Raw genomic sequence first — 26,514 nt, 5'->3', positions numbered from 1 at the left:
TTACCTTCCTTGTCCTCAAGCTGCTTCTTGGTATGCCCGAGCTCTTGCTTGGACTGCTCGAGGTTCTGCTTTAGCATGTCCACTTCCGCAGTCAGTACGGCGGACGCCAGCAGAGAAGCCTGCATACGCATATTGACTCTTTTTGTTAGACTCCTGCGAATTTTATTTGATCCTCTATTTGGCTTTTCTTCCCGAATGCCAAACAGAGCATCAGGGGCTACTGTCTATGCAGTAATATTATTTACACATTCTTTACTTACCTCAAAGCCTGTTAAAAGGCTAGCAAAAGCTTCAGTCAGTCCGCTCTTGGCGGACTGAACCTTCTGGACCACCGCACTAATAATGGTGTGGTGCTCCTCGTTGATGGAGGCGCCTTTGAGCACCTCCAACAGATTGTCCGGCGCCTCCGGTTGGACGGGGGTCACCGGCACGGTGGGTTTGCTCCTCTTGGAAGGAGGTCGCCCGCCGGACTCTGGAACCCTTGAAGGTTCCGGAGCGGTGTCCGGCCTAGGGCCGGACTTGAAGCCCTGGGGGGTTTTATCCCCTTTACTCCTGGAGTCCGGGAGGTCGCCTTGCGGCGCCTCCAGGACCACCTCCTCTTGGCTTGGAACCTGTTGGGACAATACTTCGGCGTCGTCCGTAGGGCAGGGGGAGGTGGCCGTCGGAAGCGAATTCACATCTGACGAGTCCAGTGAACCGCTCGACAACGCGTTGAGCTGGTCTTTGGGTGGGCTGCATAATCATATTCGACATAAGGGAAAGCTGTGCAATAAAGGAATACTATGAATTACTCTGGTATCCGGATACTTACGATTTCGCCAGGGGCTTGGCCCTGAGCGACCACTCCTCTCCGCCGTCGTCGGCGTTGGTGGAGTAGTCCGGAGGAAGGGTTTTCCCCTTCTTGGACCCTTCGGCCTCCCCAGTGAGGGCAGCCTTCCTTTTCTTCTCTCCCCCCGCTGGAGGGGGAGAGGTCTCTTCTTCCTCCTCCTCGTCTTCACGGGAGGAATGCGCCTTGGAGCCGTCGGATGAACCCGACACCTCCTGGCGCCGGGCACTTTTTCGAGTCCCCGTGGCCTTCTTCGTGGCCTTCTTCTTTGGAACCACATAGGGTGCCGGAACCAGCAGCTTCGCCAAGCGGGCATCGGCTGGGTCTTCGGGCAAAGGAGCCGGACAGTCGATCTGTCCGGACTTCGCCTGCCAAACCTGTCAAAGTTAAGGGAGCTTAGATCCCGCATAGAGTTAAACTATGAAAAACTAATACCCTGTAAAAGGTACAAACAACTTACCGTGCTAGCATGACGCTGCGCGCTGAATCCGCGATCCTCAGTAGCGGATGCGGGAGCCTCGACGCCCTTGAAAAGCACCTTCCAGGCATCTTCGTACGTCATGTCGAAGAGCCTGCTCAGAGTTCGGTGCTGCGCCGGGTTGAACTCCCACAGATTGAAGGCCCGTTGTTGACACAGGAGGATCCGGCGGATGAGCATGACCTGGACTATGTTGACAAGCTTGAGCTGCTTGTCCACCAGGGTTTGGATGCATGTTTGCATTCCACTCACCTCTACTTTGCTGCCCCACGACAGGCCCGTCTCTTTCCAGGACGTGAGCCGTGTTGCGGGTCCGGACCAGAACTTGGGGGCTGCGACCCACTCAGGGTCGCGCGGCTCGGTGATGTAAAACCACCCCGATTGCCACCCCTTCAGGGTCTCCACAAAGGAGCCCTCGAGCCATAAGACGTTGGGCATCTTGCCCACCATGGCGCCTCCGCACTCCGCCTGGTTGCCGCGCACCACTTCGACTTGACATTGAAAGTCTTGAGCCATAGGCCGAAATGGGGGCAGATGCAGAGGAAAGCCTCGCACACGACGATAAACGTCGAGATGTTGAGGATGAAGTTCGGGGCCAGATCATGGAAATCCAGGCCGTAGTAGAACATGAGTCCCCGGACGAATGGGTGGATAGGAAAGCCCAGTCCGCGGAGGAAGTGGGGAAGGAACACTACCCTCTCATGGGGCCTTGGGGTGGGGAGGAGCTGCCCCTCTTCAGGAAGCCGGTAGCGATGTCGTTAGACAAGTATCCGGCATTCCTCAGTTTGTTGATGTGTCCCTCCGTGATGGAGGAGACCATCCACTTGCCTCTCGCTTCGGACATGACTGGAGAAGGTTGAGGTGGGGAGTGCAGATTTGGGCGCTGGAGCTCGAGTGCGTGAAAATGGATAGGCAAAGGAGGAAGAAGGCGTAGGTGAAAAATGGATCCTTATCCCCTTATATGGGTGGACGCAACTACGTGCCCCCACCAGCCTGGTAAAACTCGCTTATCTCCAAGCGCCGTAGTCAATGGCGCGGTTGGGTTACCCACGTCCGTATTGATGAGAATCCCGGAATAAGGGGACACGATCTCTGCTTTAACAAGACATTCCAAGGAAACCGCCTCGCATGACGCGCTGAGGTGGGATAATAAAACGATTTGAATAAAGGCTTGGCCGTGGTGCGTCACACTACGGAATACATCAGCAGATTAGATTTGTGTAAATATTATTCTCTCTATGGCAATATGTGGAAACTTATTTTGCAGAGCCGGACACTATCTTTGTGTTCAAAATCTTCTATGAAGTGCTTGGAGGAGGAACCCGCCTCGCAATGCCGAAGACAATCTGCGCGCCGGACTCGTTGTCATTGAAGCCTGGTTCAGGGGCTACTGAGGGAGTCCTAGATTAGGGCGTGTCCGGATGGCCGGACTATACCTTCAGCCGGACTCCTGGACTATGAAGATACAAGATTGAAGACTTCGTCCCGTGTCCGGAAGGGACTTCCCTTGGCGTGGAAGGCAAGCTTGGCGATACGGATATGTAGATCTCCTACCATTGTAACCGACTTTGTGTAACCCTAACCCTCTCCGGTGTCTATATAAACCATAGGGTTTTAGTCCGTAGGACAACATACAGAACAACAATCATACCATAGGCTAGCTTCTAGGGTTTAGCCTCTCCGATCTCATGGTAGATCTACTCTTGTACTACCCATATCATCAATATTAATCAAGCAGGACGTAGGGTTTTACCTCCATCAAGAGGGCCCGAACCTAGGTAAAACTTCGTGTCCCTTGCCTCCTGTTACCATCCAGCCTAGACGCACAGTTCGGGACCCCCTACCCGAGATCCGCCGGTTTTGACACCGATAATAATGCTGTCAGAGTTATGACTAGAGGTGGTAAAATGACTCAGGAACCTTTGTATCCTGAAGGCCACCCTAAGAGAATTGAGCAAGATTCTCAGAGAGCTAATGTAGATGTACCTAGTCCTTCTAAAAGGAACAAAAATAAAAATGATAGGACTTTGCATGTTTCTAATGAACCTGTTGTTGACACACCTGAAAATCCCAATGATATTTCTATTTCTGATGCTGAAACACAATCTGGTAATGAACATGAACCTAGTGATAATGTTAATGATGATGTTCATGTTGATGCTCAACCTAGCAATGATAATGATGTGGAGATTGAACCTGTTGTTGATCTTGATAACCCACAATCAAAGAATCAATGTTATGATAAGAGAGACTTTGTTGCTAGGAAGCACGGTAAAGAAAGAGAACCATGGGTTCAGAAACCCATGCCTTTTCCTCCTAAACCATCCAAGAAAAAGGATGATGAGGATTTTGAGCGCTTTGCTGAAATGATTAGACCTATCTTTTTGCGTATGCGTTTGACTGATATGCTTAAAATGAATCCTTATGCTAAATATATGAAGGAAAGTGTTACTAATAAAAGAAAGATTCCTGAAGCTGAAATTTCCACCATGCTTGCTAATTATACTTTTAAGGGTGGAATACCAAAGAAACATGGAGATCCAAGAGTACCAACTATACCATGCTCCATTAAAAGAAACTGTGTTAAAACTGCTTTATGTGATCTTGGAGCCGGTGTTAGTGTTATGCCTCTCTCTTTATATCATAGACTTGATTTGAATAAGTTCACACCTACTGACATATCTTTGCAAATGGCTGACAAATCAACTGCTATACGTGTTGGTATTTGTCAGGATGTGCCTGTTGTGGTTGCAAACGTTACTATTTTAACGGAATTTGTTATTCTTGATATTCCCGAGGACGATAGTATGTCTATTATTCTTGGAAGACCCTTTTTGAATACTGCAGGGGCTGTTATTGATTGCACCAAAGGCAATGTCACTTTTCATGTTAATGGTAATAAGCATACGGTACACTTTCCGAGGAAACAACCTCAAGTCCACAGTATCAATTCTATTGGAAAAATTTCAACAATCACTATTGGAGGTTTTGAATTTCCTCTTCCTACTAACAAGAAGAAATATGATATTCTTATTATTGGGGACATGCATATCCCCGTTGAGGTAACCTAGTGTTATTCGAAAATTCTCCGATTTCATGTTGTTCGAAATGAGTTTGTTAACAAGACCTGATCAACCTTGTTAGTTCATTCCTTTTGATGAGCATGAGATGGATGAATTTAGAAAACAAAACTCTTTGTACCCTCTTTTTACTTTCTGTTATTTATATTAAATAAAGAAAAAATAGTATTTTCTGTCTGTTTTTCTGAATTATCCATGCAATAAAAAAATACCCCGAAAATAAAAGTTCTCCAAATGCCCTAAAATTTAAATATGTTTTTTTCTAGAATATTTGAGAATATCTGGCACGGAGAACACAGCAGGGGGAGCAGCCACGTGCCCACGAGGATGGAGGGCGCGCCCACCCCCCTGGGCACGCCCCCTGCCTCATGGACCCCACGTGGGCTCCCTCCACTTATTCCAGTCACCACACACTCCTTCTTCCTCCCAAAAAATCACTAGCCAGCTCAAACCCGAGTTCTTACTCATCTTGCTGCCATTTTCGATCTCCTTGCTCAAAGCTCCATTCGCAAAACTGCTTTGGGGGATTGTTCTTTGGTATGTGACTCCTCCAATGGTCCAATTAGTTTTTGTTCTAGTGTTTTATTCATTGCAAATTTTTGCTGCTTAGGTGACCCTGTTCTTGAGCTTGCATGTCAAATTTATGTGGTCAAAAGTAGTTTTAATGCATGATATATCCTCTAGGCACTTGTAGGAGTAGTTGCTATTAATTTTGTTGAGTTTGGTTCACTTTTATTTTAATTTACTAAAAATTTCAGAAATTTTCAGAAAAAGATGAAGATATTTTTGAGGGGCTCATCGAGCCGAAGCTCGAAGGATAAGCAAGATGAAGAGAACAAGAAGCCCAAGTATAATCTCCCTCGTACTGCAGAGGTTCGGCCATGTGAATGGCCTTGTGATGAGTTCTTGAAAGAGGCCGGGATTCATGAAGATTTTTATCATTTGGTTGAGAATGTAGGCCTCACCGCCTGACTCCGCGACCAGCGTGAACAGTATCTCTTACTCACCAATATCTTTGTGCAAAATTTTCATTTCCATGATAGGAGATCACCACCTTCGGTGGAATTTTATTTATATGATGTGCATAAGGAGATGTCACTTTATGATTTTTGCCGGGTTTGTTTGATACCCTTTGAGGGCAGCATAGAGGAACCACATCGTAATGATGTGGAGGATTTATTGATATGATTGCTGTAGGGAAACGAGGAAAGTTTCCGATGCAAGAATCACTAGCATACATTTTCCTGTTTTACGTTATTTCGCAATATTTGCTAGTAGATGCTTAATTGGTCACGGGAACTGTGGGAACCTCAGTGCTCCGGATATTGCTATTTTGCGCCATGCCTTATTTAATGATACTACTTTCAGCTTAGGCGCTATTGTTGCTAGACGGTTAAATCTGAACCGCACTAAGGGCCCCGTCCTCGGAGGTATCTTTGCCTCGCGCCTTGCTGCACACTTTAACATACCTATCAGGCATTATGAGAAAGAGGAAAAGTTGCTTCCTCCTATTGCTCTAGGTTATAAAAGTATGGTAGCACATGAGTTTATTGTTAAGGATAGGAATAAGACACTCAAATACAAATTGATATTTAACACAAAATATTGTGAGTTTATTACCTTGCCTGCGCCTGCTTTGTTTGACATATTTTCACGCAAGTACCTTATTCCACTGGAGGACATTCTTGCCTACCGGAACCAGATGTCAGCTGCAGAGCCGGAGGCACAATCTGACCCTCACCGTCGGTCTGTTTATCAGTGGAACCCGGAAGAGATCGCCAGCCAGTGGAAATCTGAGGACCCTTCTCAATACGACCCCAGCTACAACTTTGATCCATGGGCATAGACCAACTTAGGCCAAAAGCCTAAGCTTGGGGGAGTACGTATCTCTTACCAACATTACATTCATGTTCACACACTCATGCCAATTGTCAGTGCTCATACTTTTTCATTGTATCATCCATGCTAGTTTATTTTCTTTTCTCGCTTTCTTATTGTGTGTTTGAAAAACCTTAAGAAAAACAAAAAAATTAGTTATAGATTTTAGCTAATTTACTTTTTATGCTTGTAGTAGTAGTAATTAAAAAGAAAACCCAAAAAGATTTCTCGTTCTTCTTTTGCTTGTTGGGAGCTTTCCTGTGTAAATAGTTTTGTTTCTTTTCTTTCCTTTGGGGGTTGAGAGGAGAAGACCATAATGAAAATGTTGAGTGGATCTCATATGCATTATTGTTGATCTAACAAAGAGCCCATATTACCTTGTCTTCTCCCATGAATTGAATGCTTGCAGATTTCAGCTTAGTACAATGCACATGCACTATTATTATTATCCACAACGTTCGGTCATGCAAGTGAAAAGCAGTAATGATGATTATATGAGGAACTTATTGAGATGAGGAAAGCTAGTATGAACTCGACCTCTCTTGTTTTTGTAAATATGATTAATCCATCGTTCCTGATTCAGCCTATTTTGAAAGAAACATATTTGCAATGACAATTAGAGATTGTAGTTGCTTATGCCATGCTTAATTACCTAGGAGTTTATAATGGTTTACCTTGTGTGCCAACATGCTATTAAAATGGTTGTGGTGTGGTATGATAGGGTGGTATCCTCTTTTGAACGATTCGAGTGGCTTGACTTGGCACATGTTCATGCATGTAGTCGAAACAAAGTGAACATAGCCTCCACGATATTTATGTTCATGGTGCATTATATCCTACTCATGCTTGCATTCGGTGTTGATTAACTTTAATGCACGTTCATGACTATTGTCGCTCTCTAGCTGGTCGCTTCCCAGTCTCTTTCTAGCCTTCACTTGTATTAAGCGGGAATACTGCTTGTGCATCTAATTCCATAAACCCCAAAGTTATTCCATATGAGTCCACCATACCTACCTATATATGGTATCTACCTGCCATTTCAAGTAAATTCGTATGTGCCAAACTCTAAACCTTCAAATAAACATTCAGTTTTGTATACTCGAATAGCTCATGTATCAACTAGGGTTGTGTGTATCCTCCATGCTAGGCGGGTTATTCTCAAGAGGAGTGGACTCCGCTCCTTATTCATGAGAAAATGGCTGGTCACCGGGATGCCCAGTCCCATGCTCAAATCAAATCAAAATAATTTCAAACAAAACACCCCCAGGATTGTTGTTAGTTGGAGGCACCCGTTGTTTCGGGCGAGCCATGGATTGATGCTTGTTGGTGGTGGGGGAGTATAAACTTTACCATTCTTCTTGGGAACCGCCTATAATGTGTGTAGCATGGAAGATATCGAGATCTCTCGGTTGTTATGTTGACAATGAAAGTATACCGCTCAAAATATTATTCATATCTATTTCAAAACCAAGCTCTAGCACCTCTACAGATCCCTACTCCCCTCTGCGAAGGGCTTACCTATTTACTTTTATGTTGAGTCATCATCCTCTTATTAAAAAGCACCAGTTGGAGAGCACCTCTGTCATTTGCATCCATTACTGTTAGTTTACATTGACTATGAGTGTGACTGGATCTCTTTTACCATGAATTACAATGTCTAGTCAGTCCTTAATCTTTAAAGGTGCTCTGCGTTTATGTTTTGCAGTCTCAGAAAGGGCTAGCGAGATACCATCTTGTTATATCATATCATGATTATTTTGAGAAAGTGTTGTCATCCGAGATTTGTTATTATTGCTCGCTAGCTGATTATGCCATTGATATGAGTAAACATGAGACCTAAATGTTATTGTGAATATGGTTAGTTCATAATCTTTGCCGAAAACCTGAGTGCTGGCTTTACATATTTACAACAATAAGAGCAAACAGAGTTTGTAAAAGTTTTTCTTTATCACTTTCAGTTTATCAACTGAATTGCTTGAGGACAAGCAAAGGTTTAAGCTTGGGGGAGTTGATACGTCTCCGTCGTATCTATTTTTTCAAACACTTTTGCCCTTGTTTTGGACTCTAACTTGCATGATTTGAATGGAACTAACCCAGACTGACGCCGTTTTCAGCAGAATTGCCATGGTGTTATTTTTGTGCAAAAATAAAAGTTCTCAGAATGACCCGAAAATCAATGGAGATTATTTTTGGAATATATATAAAATACTGAAAGAAGAATCCACGTCAGGGGGGCCACACCCTGTCCACAAGGGTGGGCGGGGCGCCTACACCCTGGGCGCGCCCCCTGCCTCGTGGGCCCCCTGACGCTCCACGGACGTCCACCTTGACTCCATATATTCACTTTCGGGGAGGAAAAAATCAGAGAGAAGGATTCATCGCGTTTTACGATACGGAGCCACCGCCAAGCCCTAAACTCTCTCGGGAGGACTGATCTAGAGTCCGTTCGGGGCTCCGGAGAGGGAAATCCGTCGCCATTGTCATCATCAACCTTCCTCCATCACCAATTTCATGATGCTCACCGCCGTGCGTGAGTAATTCCATCGTAGGCTTGCCGGACGGTGATGGGTTGGATGAGATTTATCATGTAATTGAGTTAGTTTTCTTAGGGTTTGATCCCTAGTATCCATCATGTTCTGAGATTGATGTTGCTATGACTTTGCTATGCTTAATTCTTGTCACTAGGGCCTGAGTGCCATGATTTCAGATCTAAACCTATTATGTTTTCATGAATATGTATGAGTTCTTGATCCTATCATGCAAGTTTATAGTCACCTATTATGTGTTATGATCCGTTAACCCCGAAGTGACAATAATCGGGACCATTACCGGTGATGACCGTAGTTTGAGGAGTTCATGTATTCACTATGTGTTAATGCTTTGGTCCGGTACTCTATTAAAAGGAGGCCTTAATATCCCTTAGTTTTCAATAGGACCTCACTGGCACGGGAGGGTAGGACAAAAGATGTCATGCATGTTTTTTCCATAAGCACGTATGACTATATTCGAAATACATGCCTACATTACATTGATGAACTGGAGCTAGTTCTGTGTCACCCTATGTTATAGCTGTTGCATGATCGATCGCATCTGACATAATTCTCCATCACCGATCCAATGCCTATGAGCTTTTTATATATTGTTCTTCTCTTATTTACTTTGCCGTTGCTATTGTTACAGTCACTACAAAACCCAAAAATATTACTTTTGCTACCGTTACCACTACTATCATATTACTTTGCTACTAAATACTTTGCTGCAGATATTAAGTTTCTAGGTGTGGTTGAATTGACAACTCGGCTGCTAATACTTGAGAATATTCTTTGGCTTCCTTTGTGTCGAATCAATAAATTTGGGTTGAATACTCTACCCTCGAAAACTGTTGTGATCCCCTATACTTGTGGGTTATCAAGTGTCCTCGATGACAAGTTATACCTAGGAGATGCTGGATATGCATGCCGGTCTGGTGTTCTTCCACCCTTAAGAAAAACTAGGTATCATCTGAACAAGTTCTCTTCTAGGAACTATCCTGGGACCGCATAGAAATTGTTCAATTTCAGACACTCTAGCCGTAAGCCGAGAGAACATTTGGAGCTTTGAAGAACAGATTTAAGATCATGGATCCGAAACCATTACACTCTTTCTCCACTAATGTTAGGCTTATTCTTGCATGTTTCATTCTCAATAATTGGATCCTAAAAAGAGGTTGTGATGAGCTTGTGCCAAAGGAGGAGAATGCGATGATTGAAGAAGAAGCAACAATTTGTAGTACAATTTGTTAGTAGCCATGATGAACAACCATTCATTTGCTAGACATGACTGAAACAATGTTTATTTCATTGTGCGTATGTAGTGAAATTTGTGGTAAGATAAGGACACCATTATTGATAAGGGGTGACCATAATATAAGCCGTGCACAACCAAACATCATATTTTGCACGGTGACAACCATAACCCATAACTACTACCAACCAAACGTCGAGCATCAAACTCTCAGTGCAGTGCAGCCTACCAAACTATACTAACAACATGGTTTCACTTAGTCAGGCCCAACTCACTCACATGTATAAATAGCTAAAAAACGATGCAACCTACCAAACATGCCCTAGATGGGAGGGACCAATTGAGCAAATGGTTGTAGCTTAACCAATTGTGTGAAGCGATGGTATGCACACCCGACAACCGCAAGAAAACCAGGTTTGGCTAAGTCACATGATGGGCGGAACCCACCCGGCAGAATTTTTGTGAATGAGGAATGGAAATCTAATGTAAACAATATCAAAATATGAGGCAAAAGCTGGAACAAAGTTAAGTATGCATCAGCATGAACTTGTACCAATGTATCTTAACTAAGTCTCATGTATCTGCAGGGAAAAACCAAGTTGCTGTGAATGGACCTTCACGTGCAGCCACTGTCTCAAACGGCAAGAGTAAGAAAGTCCCATCTCTCATGTCGTACACGCCGGAGTAGAGGCTCCTCGTCCTTGCATCGTAACAGTTGCGTTCATTTAGAAAGTAGATGCAATCCTCTCGAGGTCCGACGTTTTGGGCACCGCCGGCTGGAAGAGACTCGGAGCAGCCTTCGCTGAGGAAGAGAGCCCGTCCCATCAGGGTGCTGACCTTTCTCCAGCATCCTTGACTGCTGCCCAGGTCGGCTGCCTCGAAGACCTCGAACCAGCTGGTGGGCATGAACACCGGCCCCGGGACCGGCAGCACGATGAAGACTTCCCTCCTTCGTTTCACCATCAGCAGCCGATCCCCGGACGCAACCAGGTAGTGGTCAAGGTCGCCTGCATTCCAGTCCTCCACGTCATCTTCTAGCGTGGTGATCATGCGTTGGAAGCTCACATGGTTGTCGCTGACCATGTCCATGGCGTAAAGACGTAGAGGGTACACACCATAATTTGTTACAGTAAAGACGTAGAGCTTGTCTTGGAAGAGCGCTATGTCACGGACGGAGGAATAGGTGTCTCCAGGGGGTGACCACCGCCATTCCACGGTTGTCGACTGGGGCCGACGAATAGAGATGGTGACGTCCTTAAGGTACACTCGGGGTCCTGTCCGGACTGCCACGACGTGGTCGGACATCACCACCACCTTGCGGATGTTGCCGGTGTCGACCAGGACGCCCGTCCGAGCGCAGAGGCAGTTGAGGTCGACGCATCGAGAGGCCGTTGTCTTCCGGGAGAGAGGGTTCATGAAAGACCACTCGTCGTCGCTGTGCACGAGGAAGAGGGTGTTGCCGGTGGAGACACGGTAGGCGACGTTGTCGTCCGGGACGAGGACGCGGCGGTGGACCTCGCCATCGGGGAGGCTGAGGAAGGAGCCGTCGCGGAGGGCGAGCCACGGAAGCAGCGCTGGTAGCGCAGCCTGCAGGCGCGTGGCGGCGCGCCACGGACGGCAGATGGCGCGCAGGCGGACGCGGTCGGCGTGGGACGGGACGCACTGGAGCACGATGCCCAAGAGCTCCGACGGGATGTCCTGCCATGGGCGACGACGTCTGCCGTGACTCGGGGGCGCCAGGGCTTCCATCGCCCGGGCGTACGCTTTACCCTAGATGGGTCTGATCGATCCTGTAGTTTCTTGACACAGTTTATGTGAGCGGAAATGTTAACGCCCACACGTGTGGGAGTTTGCACATCGCCCACACGCCTCCACCACCATTCATTTTGCCACGTATGAATAGATGACATCAGCAGATTTTTTTTTGGTTTTCGGCTTAAAAATGTTGTATCTCCTAAATAAAAAAGCGAACTAAAAATCTGTTTTCACCATTAAATCCGTCTCGACGAGATCTTCAAAACTAGACCCCATGTTGATATGTTTCGACGATTTTTTTTTGCCAGAAGTTGCCACGATGTTTACACTTCAGTTGCCATATGGCTTAAACTAAAGCTGCCATGTGGCAATTTTAGTTTGTAGATCATGGCAATTTTAGTGTTTCGATGATGGCAACTCCAGTACTTTGACCATGAAAATTATTTTTTGTATGAACCATGGCAATTTGACGTGCATGTATCATGGCAATTTTAGTTTATGGTTCATGGCAAGTCTAGTTTCTTAATTCCCCGTTTTATAAATGTCAAAATTTACTTTTAGATGTAGAAGAAAATAGCTGAAATATATCATGGCAACTTCAGTGTAAACATCATGGCAATTCATATGCAATAGACATGGAAACTTTTAATCCAATTTTTTTTTCATCAAAACATATCAACATGGGGTCTAGTTTCGAAGATCTCATCGTGAGGGATTTAATGGTGAAAACGGATTTTCAATCGGATTTTTCGTTTAAGAGATAAAACATTTTAAAAACTGAAAATCTAAAAAGATTCCTGCATGCATGCATGCGATGAGATGGCAGTCTGTTTATATTAGAGACATGTGGTGCGTCTCCCTTCGCACCACACGTGTGGCAGTTAGCGTGACCCAAACACGCACGAATGACGCACGGTAAGACCGTTCCTATCGAACAAACAGATATCTATCTACGGGTATCTATCTATATCTACACAGCTCTTTTTTTAGGATATCTATATGAGAAAAGCATTTCTCCCGTGTATGGGAGGTCCGTTCATTTTTCTTGGAGATTCGATGTTGTGCGTTAATGCTCTTTGTAGTTTGTCAGATCTTCCTCTGACCACATGCAAGCATATGCTTCACCATCCCATGCTTTGTTATTTTATTTCCAAGGATAAAACTATTTTATCTTTCGAAATATGTATTTGGCAACCCTGTGCCCGATTGCAAAACTGCCACACCACTCGGTGTCCCTTCGATCGGCATCGCAACATGACCACTTTTTTCGGTTCTTCCACTCCTTCCCCGCACTCGTCCTCTCCAAGCTCGCCGCCTCCGACCACGTCTCCTCCGCCGCCTCCGCCTTCTCCAAGTCGCTCGCCTCGGGGGCCCTTCGCGCCTTCTCCTCCCACCGGGCCGCCCGGGGCCCGGATCCTCCCTCCCCGCCGCTACACGACCGGATCTTGGACCGCCTCCTCTCCCCCGACGGCGCCGGGTTCGCCTCCGCCGTTCTCGGGAGCTTCGCCAGGAACCTCGTGCTCTCCTGCCGTGATCCCGAGGCCCGGCCCCGCGCCCCTGGCCAGCCGGACTGGCTCGCCGCTCTGTGCAGCGACAGGGGCAAGGAGGCCGCCGCGGAGCTCGTTCGGGTGTTCTTCAGCACCACCGTCGCCGCCTACCTCGACAGGACCGCGGCCGTGCGCACCTCCGACCAGGTGCTCGCAGGCGTCACTGACCCCAAGCACGACGCCAAGCTCAAGGACCTGCTCGTGTCCGTCTGCAACGGCGCCGTCGAGACGTTTGTCAGGACCTCACGGCAGGTCACAAAGGAGGCCTCCATTTCTCGAGCTAAAGCAGCAGTGGTGCAAGAGGTCTGCAATTCAGGTCCTAGCTGTGTAATGGAGAGAGTATCGACCACATTGGCCATGCCAAGTAACCGGAGGTTTGTGCTGGATGTCACGGGCAGGGTCACCGCAGAGATGGTCCGGTCATTCCTCGAGTTCTCGACTCAGCGGGTGTCTGCTGGTGCACGAAAGAGCATTGTCGTCGCCCGTGATGAAATCACCGAAAGGGATCTCGTCGCCGTCAAGTACCTGAGCGCCAAGTCCATGGCCATCTTCACCTTATGCCTCACAATGTGCATGCACATTTCGGTTGGAATGAGGTTCCCGTTGTCGGCCTAGGCATAGCCTGGTGTGGACTTCAAGGTGACATTGTTCCAGTTATCCTGATTGTAGTTGGAAAGTAAAGTATGTAGATTGCAAATTGATCGTTTGCTACTGCTAGCCTTTTTTCTGTGCTGTTGACTAGCATTTGGAAGCAGAAATCTGTTGGATTTGTAGTTGTTGGTTTGTTGTTTGTGATAGTCTGATAGGGAGTATATAGGCCACGAATGGATAATTTTGCAACTTTAGTGTAAGGTTTCATATGTATTATGGTGTTGTATCCTAGTGTCTTTGCCGTCTTTTCTGAAGGAAGTAGGTGTTAGTATCTTATTGATGCTGACTAGTGATGTTTTTCAGCATCAGCTCTCTGTGTGTGGATAAGCTATTTCAGGCAACAATAGCAGGAAACTTGTCCACTTATGTTTTCTATTCCCTTTTTGCCATGATGTGTGGAAAAGCAAATATGAATTGATCAGAGATTTGTGCCTGGATATACCCCTGATAAATAGCACGGTACTATACCTCCCTCCCATGATATTTTTATGTGTAAATAGCATGAAATATGCACTGCGATAACTAAATACCATGATAAGTTTTTGACCCGTGTGGGGGGGAGGGGGGGTTTGTTGAAACATACCCCTGATAAATTTTGTGTAAATAGCATAATATTTTAAGCACTGCGGGCTTGGTAAGTTACCTAGAATCACCATGATAACTTTTTGTCCCAGGGAAAAGTTATTCAAAACATCCCCGATAATTTCTGTGTGAATAACATGATAATATAAGAACCGCGTAACCGATAACTTACAATATAAACATGATGGTAACTTTTTACCAAAGGAAAACAAGTTGTTAAAAACATACACTCGCCTCATGGGAGCCTCTTAGATGAACACAACACATGGTGTGCCACTGAAAAGCCACATAATATTTAGTATCATGAGGGGCACACGTGCTCGTGGGTTGGCCCGAAAAACGGCCCACTTTGACCCGCTATAGGCGTGATAAGTTATGCAAAAACATCTTGGTAATTTTTGACCCATGAAAAAAGTTACCGAAACAAACCCAGGTTTTTAGGTATAAGTATCATGATAATATACGAACTATAGACCCGGTAACTCATGTACAATCCCCCATGGTAACTTTGACCAGGGGCGAGGTTGATGTACACATACCCTGATAACTTATGTGTAAGTACCACGGTATTTTACACATCGAAGACCTTATAACTTGTGTACAAAACACAATGGTAACTTTGAAAGGGGTGTGGTTGTTGAAACATAGTACCTGGTAAGTTCTATGTAAATAGCACGGTAACTTACGGATCACAGGCCTGATAACTGGCATGCAAATACCATGGTAACTTTGTCCTGAGGGGAAATCGTGGTAATTTTCTGTACTTTTTGTAGTAATAAAATTGTAAAAAAATGGGGTCAAAACGATTAGTTTCTTTAGTTTGAGCAACAATTACCTAAGGGTGAGTTGGTTGTGGTGGCGTGCTTTGGTGCCAAGGAGGTGTGGGACATGCGCAATATTTTTTTTATCATGTGGTAGACGTGAAGAAGTGGCAGTTTTCTCGGGGATGGGCGCGCGAGATGTGCGGAAGAAGCAGGTTTCTCGGGCGAGCTTGCGGGGTCGTTCGGGAGAAGGCGGGGTCAAAGGAAGGGGATCGTGTGGTACTTTAAAGTTAAAGAAATAAAGGTGTGGCAGTTTTACTTATATGGCACACATGTGCCAAATATCACAGTACTTTAAAATTCAACAATGAGTTATATGATCCGTTTGCATATTTGTGTTTATGACGAGGAGAACCTTAAAACTATACCACTTTTGAGTGTGTTTCAGCATGTTCTAAAAATAATCAAATTTTAGAACACACTGAAACACTATTTAAAGTACACATAACTATGATATACTTTGTCAAACACAATTAAAGTTCAAAGTTTTGTTTGAATAACTCATTGTTGAATTTTTGCATCGAATTAATAAATTTGTATGAAACAAGTTTGAAGTATGGTAGTTTACTTGTTGAAAATATTTCCTAAAAATATATTCAATATTGGTCTTGTTTGAAAGATCTTGTTAGAAAAAACACAATTATGCAAACAGAATGTAAATCAAACTTTTATTTCAACATAAAATATGCATTTATTTATTTGGATGAAACTTGGTTAGTAGAATAACATGTGAATGTATGCTAGATGGGAGAGAAAACATTATAGGTGATGTCAGTGGTCCCACATAGTAATAAATAAGGCGGTGGATGCATGGACGGGAGGTCCCGTGCATGGTAGAAAATCCTCTCCCATAGCTATATCCACACTACTTAAATGTTAAGTCTTCTACATCTACAACTGCTTATAAAAAGAAGGTAAATGTTTGGGCGCGGTGCACCGGCCGAACTTTCGGCCTGTTCGCATGCCACGTTGGCAAACGGGCCCCGCGCAATGGCTCCGCGCGTCCCGCCTCCTTTCAGCGCGCGCATCCTTTCCCCTCCCTCCTCCCCCGGGCAGCGACTGGGCCACCATGAGCTCCATTTCCGGCGGCCAGGCGCTCCTTCGTTGGCTGCCATGGCCAGATCCATCCCCTACCTACAGTCTTCACGCGCGCGCATCCCCTCCCCCTCCTCCCGGGCTACGTTTGGGCCACCACAAGCTCCATCGCCGGCGGCCAGGCGCTCCCTCGCCGGCCGCCAGGAGCTCCCTCGCCGGCCGCCATGGCTGCCTGCCGCCATGCCCGGATCCTCCCGCGTATACAAGTGTTGCAACCGTCACCTAGAAAAGCTTTAACAGCCATTGAAAAAAGGTTCAACCATAGACATAGAAAGCTTCAATGGCACTGCACAACAAGGGGAAGCTGCAACCGTTGTTGGATTTTGCTACTGCCGGCAAAGCTTTTTGCTACATCCATCAGGCAGAGCTGCGACCTCGCGAGGACGACAATGATATTTTTGCTGCAACCGTCGCAGGATTTTGCTACTACCGTTGGAGTTTTTTGCTACATCCATGCTTTTTTGCTGCAACCGTAGCAGGATTTTGCTACTACCGTGGATGTTTTTTTTGCTACACCCATGTAAGGCGGAGCTGCGACCTCGCGAAGGCGGCGACGACGTTTTTGCTGCACCCGTAGTTTGATTTTGCTATTACCGGTGAATTTTTTTGCTACATCCATTCAAACGGCGTTGATTGACTCGTGGCCGCCATCGACGTATTTTCCTGCAGCGAGTATCAATGGCGAGGGCGGCGGAGCTACAACCGTCGTCGTCAAGAGCTGCAACCGCAGGTGGAGCTGTTGCATGGGTCGAGGCGAGAACGAGGCCGGGAGGGGTGGGGGACCGGTGACGAGGACGGCCGGCGAGGGCGGGGTCCGGCGGGCGACGAGGAAGACCGGCAAGGGTGGGGACTGACGACGGGGACGACCATCGGAGGAGGACAGGAGGCGCGGTGCGGTGCTCCTCGGGGGGAGATGCGGATCCATGCCGACTGCCCAGGAGGAAGAAGCTAGGGCGATCATTTTTTTTGACTGGATCCAACGGCCGCGTGGCTCACATCCGACGGCCTGGGCTGGACCGGCCGAAACTTTCGGCCGATGCGTCGGCGCCTATAAGTGCCCTAAAAAGAACATAATATTCCCGTTTCACTCTCTTTTCATCCGCCCTCTCCCACCTTCCACGCCCCTTCTCGCAAACCACTTTCTAGCGATGATTATATGTAACAGCAATATATCCATCAAACATATGCGTTGAGATTTGTGCACACTATAGTACACTATAAATATCTACACTTATTTACTTAAAAAGAACATAATGTTTTTGTTTGGCTCTCTTTTCGTCCCCCCCCCCTCCCCCTCTCCCCACCATCCATGTCTCTCCTCACAAGCCACTTTCTAGCAGTGAAGTATGTAAGGCAACATATCCCCAGCATCCATGCCTCTCTATGTCTCGTCGATGTCGGATGATGAAGTGGGCGGCATTCGTCTCTTCGATGTCGGGCCTATTGGTGTCCGCCTTGTTGGTGTCGGACTAGATGACTTGATTTTGTCTCATCAGCATATCAAATGGTAGTTTGCTTCATCGTAGAAAGACATGTTGTGCACTTAACTAGCTGGTGCTAGGACACGTCGAGGACATGCTTCGGTATGGATATTGGGGTAGGCGTGTTTAATGTCGCCGCCTCCACGAGCGGCAACACAGGGTTGGCATGATGAAACCATGCAAACACAAATTGATCAATGATGACGAGTTGGTGAAAACATTATCATGCCGATGTAGCCAACAGTCTCATCGAGCCAAGAGTCGATGCAAACGGTCCTCGAACGGCGCCTCACCTTGGATAGGCTCCGTGTCGGCAACGGTGTAGATGGAGCTCTGCCTCGACGGCAGTGTAGAAGACACCCTGCCTGGGGTGAGCTCGTGTTCGCGACACCCCAAGCTTGGTGGCGGTGTAGACCATGTGCCACCATGGACGGCCCCGTGTTGACGGTGGCGTATATAGCGCCCGGCATTATGAAAAAGGATTTTCCCCTCTTTAGATTATAAAGCAACGGACCAAGCATTCAACATCACAGTACATAGAGTAGTCAAGTCAAAGTCATGCTGGGGGCACAGTAAGACAAGTCCCAAAGAACGCTAAAAAAAGAAGCTAATCCGGCTCGGGAGGTGGTGGAGGAGGTGGTGAGGGCGGCGCGAAAGCCGATGCCGACGAACGAAGACCCACTATGATGATGTCGATGGCGTCCTGATCTCTCCGCTTGTTAAGCGGTCTCCAAAGCTGTAAATAGCGCCCGGCATTGGGTGAGCTGCGGTGCATGTAGTGTTGGAAGAGACTACCGTTTCACGGACAACAAAGGACCGACTCCTACGTAGCTCCAGCACGTCTTGTGCCCACTCTCGTTAGCACGTCGTGCGTGAGCACCTTGTATAGCTCGGTTGTTACTCTCCTGAACATGTACATGCGTGTGCACCGGCTTCTTACCAGGACCGCGCGTTGAACCGCAGAGCCGGTATTCAGCAGGGAACGGCCGGACAGCCGGAAGAGTAAACTGTGTATGATGGGCCTCTAATCGCACAATTTGTCTAGTTATGAGTCGTCTTTAACGTTGGACGCATCATAAACATTGTACCATAGTATAGCACATGTGATAGGCGGCCTATCAGGTCATACAATCTTCACGGACGAAAATGTTTGGGGCGTTGGATGTATCACAGAGGCTTACCTCAGGAATCATTTTATCAAGAACACGCACGAGCTTTGCGTGTCTTATATATTACTCTTTCTGTTCCAAAATAAGCGGCTTAACCTTAATAGGCATTTATTTTGAGACGGAGGAAATATATAAAAAGGAGAGACAAAGGTTGCATCAGACGTCACATGCTACGCCCAGCTTCACCAGGAATCATGTGTGAGATAGGTTCTGGCATTGAGTTGGACAAAACATCTGCATCCTCAAACCCTATTTGCATATGATTATCCCGTAATTGTGTTCGATGCACCCCCCATATCACACACCATCATAAGACGACGGCTCGCATATGCGTGTGCGAAAGAGTTTTAACCGTGTGTGATGACATCACTAGTGAAAGAAAACAATAAGAATGAGAGAGGAAGGAAACAAAAAGGTGCTAGGCGGCCGGCCGGTGGACGGTCCATGCTATGCGACCAGCCGGTGGATCGAGTGGAGGCAAATTTTCGTGTTTTGACCCTTTTTTAAAATCTATTCGAGATTTGACCCTAATTTAAATTTTTTTCGAGATCTGGCCCTTTTGCTATCGCCAGAGTCCATGGCGGTAGGGTCTAACAGCCTACCGCCAGGGGCTTTGGCGGTAAGAAACATCGCTACCGCCAACCGGGCTGGCGGTAGCCTGCACAACCCTACCGCCAAGGTGCTTGGCGGTAGGTACGAGCACGCATTGTGGTCAATACTTAGGAGGTTTTTTTTTAGCTGAATACTTAGGAGGTTTTTGGCGATAGGGTATGCAACCCTATCGCCAGGGATCTTGGCAGCAAGCTGTTATACCCTACCGCCAAGGTCCCTGACGGTAGCAAAAGGGTCATATTTTAATTTTTTTTAAACTAGGATCAAATCTCGAATAGGTTTCAGAAAAGGGTCAAAACACGAAATTTAGCCTCGAGTGAATGGTCGAGGCTTGCTATGCGACCGAAGCTGTATATGTCTTCGCTACAACCGAGAAATATTTCGACTGTTTGTGTGTGGGTGGTCTGCTTTTGCTAGTGTAACATAGTCCTACAAGAGTCCAACCGCAATAAATGCACATGTTTATCATTGTTGATTGTCATCATCGTGTACCTCCAGCTTCACCAATCCACCACCCCAGCCACCTGCACCGCCATCTTGCTCAACGACGTAGCTTCTTCCTCATCCTCTAGCTCGCCGTCTCTGGCAAAACCGGCAACCTACCGTGGCGGACGCCGACATCGGATATTTGGGAACGTTTTCTTGCTTTTCAACAAGGTAGCTAAAGTTCACTTCTTTCCAAACTGCTCACCCCTCTCTATTTAATTTTTTTTGCCCATTTCACACTTTGTTTTGCAGCCAAAAGGCCCGTCAAAGAAAATTCACATAACCATGGCCGGTGGTTTGGACTGGGATGCTGCCGCGCCCATAGCCTTGATGAGTTGGTTGCTGTCCCCCATCATCACCTTGCTCACGCCCAAGATCCTTTCCTGCCTCGGCTTAGACGCGTCACAGAAGCTCTGGGACTTGAAGATCCACATTATCCCAGAGCTGCAGCAGACGCTGCGTGAGGTAGATCAAGCGAGGATGCTGCAGAGGGGAGAAGTATCCGACGTGTCGACGCTCGATGAAATGGCGTCATGGCTGAGGCACGCTCGGGGGGATGCGGATGATATCTTTGATGATGCTCAGGAGAAGATTGTCTCGGCGGTTACTGTACAGGTCAGAGGATGTACCTACGGTGGCTACATCCTCCGATTCCTTGGGGCGCTTGCTCTCTTGCTGGTGGAGCTCCTTCGTCTTCTTCAAGAATTGTTATAGAACCATATTATGCTGGTTAGTTCATGCTGTTGAGATTGCCAGCTTTTGTCGAAACTGGTCGTATGACGTGGTTGGCATCAAAAGTAACCAGGTATATTCATTTTCATCGCCCAGTTCTCATCTCATATGCCCTTTATGTACAAGTGTAGAAAATATACTTCCACCGTCCAAAATTACTTGACGCTCAAACGGATGTATCTAGCATTGAAATGCGTCTATATACATCTGTTTAAGCGTCAACTAATCCCGTACGGAGGGGTATCCTTTTTTTCACTTAGCATGTGTTCACAATTAAATTAAATATTTATGTTGTGGGGGCACTATAGTATTTCTGTAAATTGCTAACATGATAATCACCATAATTACCTTATTTTTGTAGCTGCCAATGGTCGTTCTATGTACAACGACATTTCGGATTTGCAATTTAAACAATACTCCCTTGGTGTTGGTCTCAGAATTAAGGTGTATTATAAAAAATCAAAGTCAAACTTCTCTTTGTTTGACCAAGTTTATAGAGAAAAATATAAATATTTACGATACCAAATCAGTATCATTAGATTCACCATGAAATATTTTTTCATATTTTATTTATTTGGTACTATAGATGTTGATAGATTTTTCGATAAAGTTTTTAAAACCTGGAATCGTTTGATTTTTGAAAAAAATAATACACTGTATATTTTGAAACGAAGGGAGTATTTGTTAACAATATTATATATTTCCTTCTTTATCATTTCTGCTTTAACAACATTTCATTCATTTCCTACTTTACATGTAGCACCCAAAAATCCATGTTAATACACTATGGAGTCTACACTAGTAGCCAGTTTATTTGTTTTTCCTCATGGCCAGTTTATTTTCTAAGCGAGGATCAAAGTCAGTTTTGCTGCACCAGTGTTTTCTGTATTTCCTCTGCCTGGACATTTTTGTTCCACCAGTGCCATCTAATTTGTTCTGCATTATGGCCACCTATGTCTAATAGATACTCCCTCCGTCCGAAAATACTTGTCATCAAAATGGATAAAAAGGGATGTATCTAGAACTAAAATACATCTAGATACATCTCCTTTTATCCATTTTGATGACAAGTATTTCCGGACGGAGGGAGTACAATAGATATGTGTATGGCAATACCCATTTGAGATTTTGTTTCTTGCAGGAGAATGCCACTGCATTTGATTTTGTCCTTGCTGCTATCTTAAGATGGAACTTGAAGAAAAGAATAGAGAAGGTAGAACGCACTGTCAATGAAGTTAAGAAGTCACTTCTCTTAGGCGTGGCAAGGAAGAGCACACCGACCGATATTGCCAACAAGAATAGGAGCAGAATTAGAACTGCTACCAAGCGGAAAGTATTTGGTCGAGAGGTCTTGCGTGATGATATCATTGCAAGGCTCCGTGAGACACCACAAGATGATGCACAAAACTCGAGTACTAGTCCATGTTACTCTGTGCTTGGCATATATGGTGTTACAGGGTCTGGGAAGACTACCTTTGCACGATACACTCGAGATTACATAGAGCAGGAATGCAAGGGACTTTTTGACATCATCATGTGCATTCATGTGTCTGAGACTTTCAGTTTGGATGATATGTTTCATGAAATGTTGAAGGATATTACCAAAGATCGACACTCCGATATTTCAGATCGTGAGGAGCTGGAAGAGAAGTTGAAGGAATCATTGAGTGGCAAACGTTTCTTTTTGATATTGGATGATATCTGGGTGAAAGCCAAGAACGACCCACAGCTAGATGAACTAATCTCTCCGCTCCACGTTGGGATGAAAGGAAGCAAAATATTGGTGATGACTCGAAGAAAAGTTGCAGCTAGAGCTCTATGTGATGATGAACCTATTGAAATGTCTGATTTGGATGAAGATATATACTTTTCAATGTTTATGCATTATGCGGTGGGTGGTACAAGTGTTGTTGACAAAGAAGAATTTGTACAAGTTGGGCGGGTGATTGCAGAAAAGCTACACCAATCACCTATTGCAGCAGTCGCAGTGGCTGGACAGCTTGGGGCGAACCTAGATATCAAGTTTTGGAAAAATACTGCAAACCACGACATGTTGAGTAACACCATGGATGCTCTTTGGTGGAGCTATCAGTCGCTTAATCTGGACATTAGGCGATGCTTTGAATTCTGCAATATTTTCCCTCGAAGATTCGAGTTGAGAAGGGACGAGTTAGTTTGCATGTGGATAGCACAAGGGTTTGTAAAGACCAGCTCGGCAACAGAGGACATGGAAGTTGTAGCCAATGACTACATTCATGAGTTAGTGTCATGCTCCTTTCTGCAACAAGAAGTAACTAGTTCTGATACTGATTCCTTCAGAATTCATGATCTGCTACATGATTTATTAGATAAGGTAGCTGGAAGTGATTGCTTCAGAATCGAGAATGATAGGAGCCAGAGGGGAGAACGCTGGAAAGCGGATGTCCCTCAAGATGTTCGTCATCTTTTTGTTCAGAATTATGATGCAAACTTGATTGCCGAGAAGATCCTTAGATTGGAAAATCTACGCACTCTCATTATATACGTTGTTGAAGAAAGGGATACACCAGTTGAGGAAAAAGTCATTGAGAATATATGCAAGCGGATGCCAAAATTATGGGTGTTGTCCATTGCGAGTATACCTGGCCATGGGAAGCCCGGCCCGAAAAAGCCCGACCCGGCCCGGCCCGACGCTGCCCCCGGGCCGGGCTCGGGCCTAGATTTTGAGCCCGAAGGCCGGGCCGGCCCGGGCCCGGGCCCATCGTTTTTGCATTTCTCTGAAGGTCGGGCCGGCCCGGGCTCGGGCCTAGATTTTGAGCCCGAAGGCCGGGCCGGCCCGGGCCCGGGCCCGTCGTTTTTGCATTTCTCTGAAGGTCGGGCCGGCCCGAAGCCCGACGGGCTTTTACGTGTTCAGGCCGGGTTTGGGCCCAAAAAACAGGCCCGATGGCCGGGCCGGGCCGGGCTCGGGCCTGGGTTTTTTTCGTCGGGCTTGGCTAGGCCCGGCCCGAAGCCCGGCCCGGCCCAAGGTATGGCCAGGTATAATTGCGAGTAAGGAATATTGTGCAATCATTGGAACCGATAGGTTCTCGGTCCCAGAATCTATTAGTCAGTTAAAGCACCTACGATATTTTGCTTTCAGGACACACCACCCATGCATGGTAATTTTACCAAGCACACTACATAAACTTCACCGTATACAACTGCTTGATTTTTATTTTGGGGAAATTTCGGAATTTACCTCTATTGGCCTTATAAACTTGCGGCACATATTCTATGGGTCATGGGATACCTTTGCTAACATAGGCAGGCTGATCTCACTCCAAAAGCTACCACACTTCAGAGTGCGTAATGAACAAGGGTATGAGGTAAAGCAGTTGAGGAACCTAAACCAGCTTGGTGGCAGTCTGGAGATCTGTGGCCTTGAAAACGTTAAAAGCAAGGAGGAAGCTCTTGAAGCTAATCTAGCTGCCAAGGAACGTCTTACACATATGTATATACGCTGGGGTGATGATGATGTAAGGTGCAGTCCAGAAGTTGAAGCTGAGGTACTTGAGGGCCTTTGCCCTCCCATGGGGCTTCAAACATTGCACATCGTATCCTACGAAGGTTCAAGGTACCCAGATTGGATGGTGTGTAAGCAGAACAATTGCCCAAAGGACCTGCGACAAATTCGGTTTGACAGATGCATCCAACTGGGGCCTGCTCCTAAACTTGAGGCCTTCCCTCATCTTAGTGTGCTCTGGCTTCAGAAGTGCAGCTGGGATGCCTTACCAGGCAATATGGAGCACCTTGCTTCGCTCAAGAGTATGCAGATCACGGGATGCTTGAACATCTGGTCACTACCAACACTGCCCCAGTCTCTTGAGGTGTTTACACTCTATTGCTGCAACCATGAGTTCATGAAATCTTGTGAAACAATGGGACATCCAAACTGGCAAAAGATTGAGCACATCCCCCAGAAATATTTCTACCAATATTTTTACCCGTCAAGTAAGACTGTAATCTCTTTGCTGACTTGTTTTTCCTTTTTGTATTTGTAAACATAGTGTGTGTCATCGTCAATCTGCTACTAGTTATGCTTATGTTTGTTAAACCATTTGGTACCGAAGGACACTTCAAGAAAACATCGAGGTACGCCTGATGATCTTTCATCAATGATGAGAGCATTTAGGAATGATGGCAAGACAGTGAAGGACGTTGGAGCCCTTTGGTTCAAATGTGAGGCCAAACTTGTCAGCGACCCTGCCAAGGCCACTGATGGGCCGGCCCTTCGACCAACGCGGACGGCCTGCCAAGACCGCATCAGCACACCATGAAGCTTCTGCGGCCCGGACCGATCAGACCATCTAGTGGATCACGAACGGCTCGGCGGCGGCTACCTTCCTTTCTTTCCCCTACCTCCAGTTCTTCCCTGTTATTCCCCAATTCGCTTGTAACCTCTGTTGGAATTTTACTAGTAGGCCTTTGGCCCAAAGCCCAACTAAAATTCTGAAATTCTCTTGGCCCATTCATGCACACATGTGAGTGGAGTGAGTGAGGCTAAAATTTAGTCCCATCTTGGAAGTTGAGAGAGAGTTGCACCTCTTTATAAGGTGAGCTCTTCTACCACTTGTATGAGCATGAGAAGAGGAGACCTACACGCGCGCTCCTCCTCCTTGCTCGCCTATGCACGTTGTCTATATTTTTGCTGCATGGGAAAATTAATGAGTCATTAATTAATAATTAACGGACGCGTTAATTACTGAACCGTTTCCGATTCTTTTGGATCGTGACGACTCGGACGTGGGGTTTACTCCCACGACCTACCCGGCCCGCAATATATAGTCAGGCAGACGTCTACCCTAGCCGCCGCCGCTTCGTATGGTTTCTCATCACCGTTCCAGATCATTGCGCCGCCAAGCTAGTCTTCTCCATCCCTCCTTCCGGCGTGCACCGTGAGAAGGGACAGCAGGCCTCCGGAACCCCGTCTCTCGTGATCCTGTACGGGAGAGGGGCGATCAGGTTTTGGGGGAGCGCACTCGTGCGACTGCTGGCAGCGACGACTTCGCGAACGACGACTTCTTCCCCGACCTCGGCAACCTCATCCTCGACGACATGGGCGACAACATCAACGCCGGCGGTGCTGCACCCGCTGCACCGTATGTGATTCTATCCTTCCTGTTCGAGATCGTGGTAGAATTCATGTTTCTAGTATGTGCCCTAGATGTGATATGTTTATCTGCTATGCTAGTTCGCATGATTAGTTTAATCTCTGCTGCTGTAGTCATGATTTATATTCTGTTTATTCGGATTAAATCTCGTAGTAATTTGCTCATATTTCCAACAATCCAAAAACCTGATTATAGGCAAATTACGCCGAGTGGTTTTGCTGCGCATCTGAAACCGCCTGCCTTTAAGGGGGCGCAATATAAGAGGTGGCGCACGAGAGCAGTCTACTGGTTTCAGACCATGGGCTGCTATGATGCCACCAAGGGCAAGCATGAGGGCGATCTTAATCCAGCACAGCTGGAAGCTTTTGAGAAGATCAATACCCTCTTTAAAGGCGCTCTTCTGAGTGTT

At 46.3% G+C, this 26,514-nt stretch overlaps 2 protein-coding genes across 2 annotated transcripts; both read left to right on the top strand.

Moving 5' to 3' along the window:
- Nucleotides 1–12,981: 12,981 nt before the first annotated feature.
- On the top strand, nt 12,982–14,274 carry LOC119271899 (protein PHLOEM PROTEIN 2-LIKE A10-like). The gene has a single exon (XM_037553543.1). It carries the CDS (start codon nt 12,982–12,984, stop codon nt 13,960–13,962), a length of 981 nt encoding a protein of 326 aa, XP_037409440.1. The 3' UTR covers nt 13,963–14,274.
- A 6,255-nt stretch (nt 14,275–20,529) lies between these two features.
- LOC119271898 (putative disease resistance protein RGA3) lies at nt 20,530–25,271 on the top strand. The gene is made up of 5 exons (XM_037553541.1): nt 20,530–20,869; nt 20,979–21,049; nt 22,118–23,587; nt 23,982–24,953; nt 25,065–25,271. Exons 1-5 carry the CDS (start codon nt 20,530–20,532, stop codon nt 25,269–25,271), a joined length of 3,060 nt encoding a protein of 1,019 aa, XP_037409438.1.
- The last annotated feature ends 1,243 nt before the right edge of the window (nt 25,272–26,514 follow it).

This window comes from Triticum dicoccoides, chromosome 3A (assembly GCF_002162155.2).
Source record: "Triticum dicoccoides isolate Atlit2015 ecotype Zavitan chromosome 3A, WEW_v2.0, whole genome shotgun sequence".
In the NCBI taxonomy this organism is placed as follows: Eukaryota; Viridiplantae; Streptophyta; class Magnoliopsida; order Poales; family Poaceae; genus Triticum; species Triticum dicoccoides.
This window is presented reverse-complemented; position numbering and strand designations above follow the sequence as displayed.

What these genes read in the sequence shown, in the direction of transcription:
- LOC119271898 (XM_037553541.1), top strand. Translation starts at nt 20,530, where the DNA reads ATGGCCGGTGGTTTGGACTGGGATGCTGCCGCGCCCATAGCCTTGATG. An exon ending in TACTGTACAGGTCAGAGGAT is followed by an intron (nt 20,870 to 20,978) that starts GTACCTACGGTG and finishes TATGCTGGTTAG; the next exon opens with TTCATGCTGTTGAGATTGCC. An exon ending in TTGGCATCAAAAGTAACCAG is followed by an intron (nt 21,050 to 22,117) that starts GTATATTCATTT and finishes TGTTTCTTGCAG; the next exon opens with GAGAATGCCACTGCATTTGA.
- LOC119271899 (XM_037553543.1), top strand. Translation starts at nt 12,982, where the DNA reads ATGTATTTGGCAACCCTGTGCCCGATTGCAAAACTGCCACACCACTCG.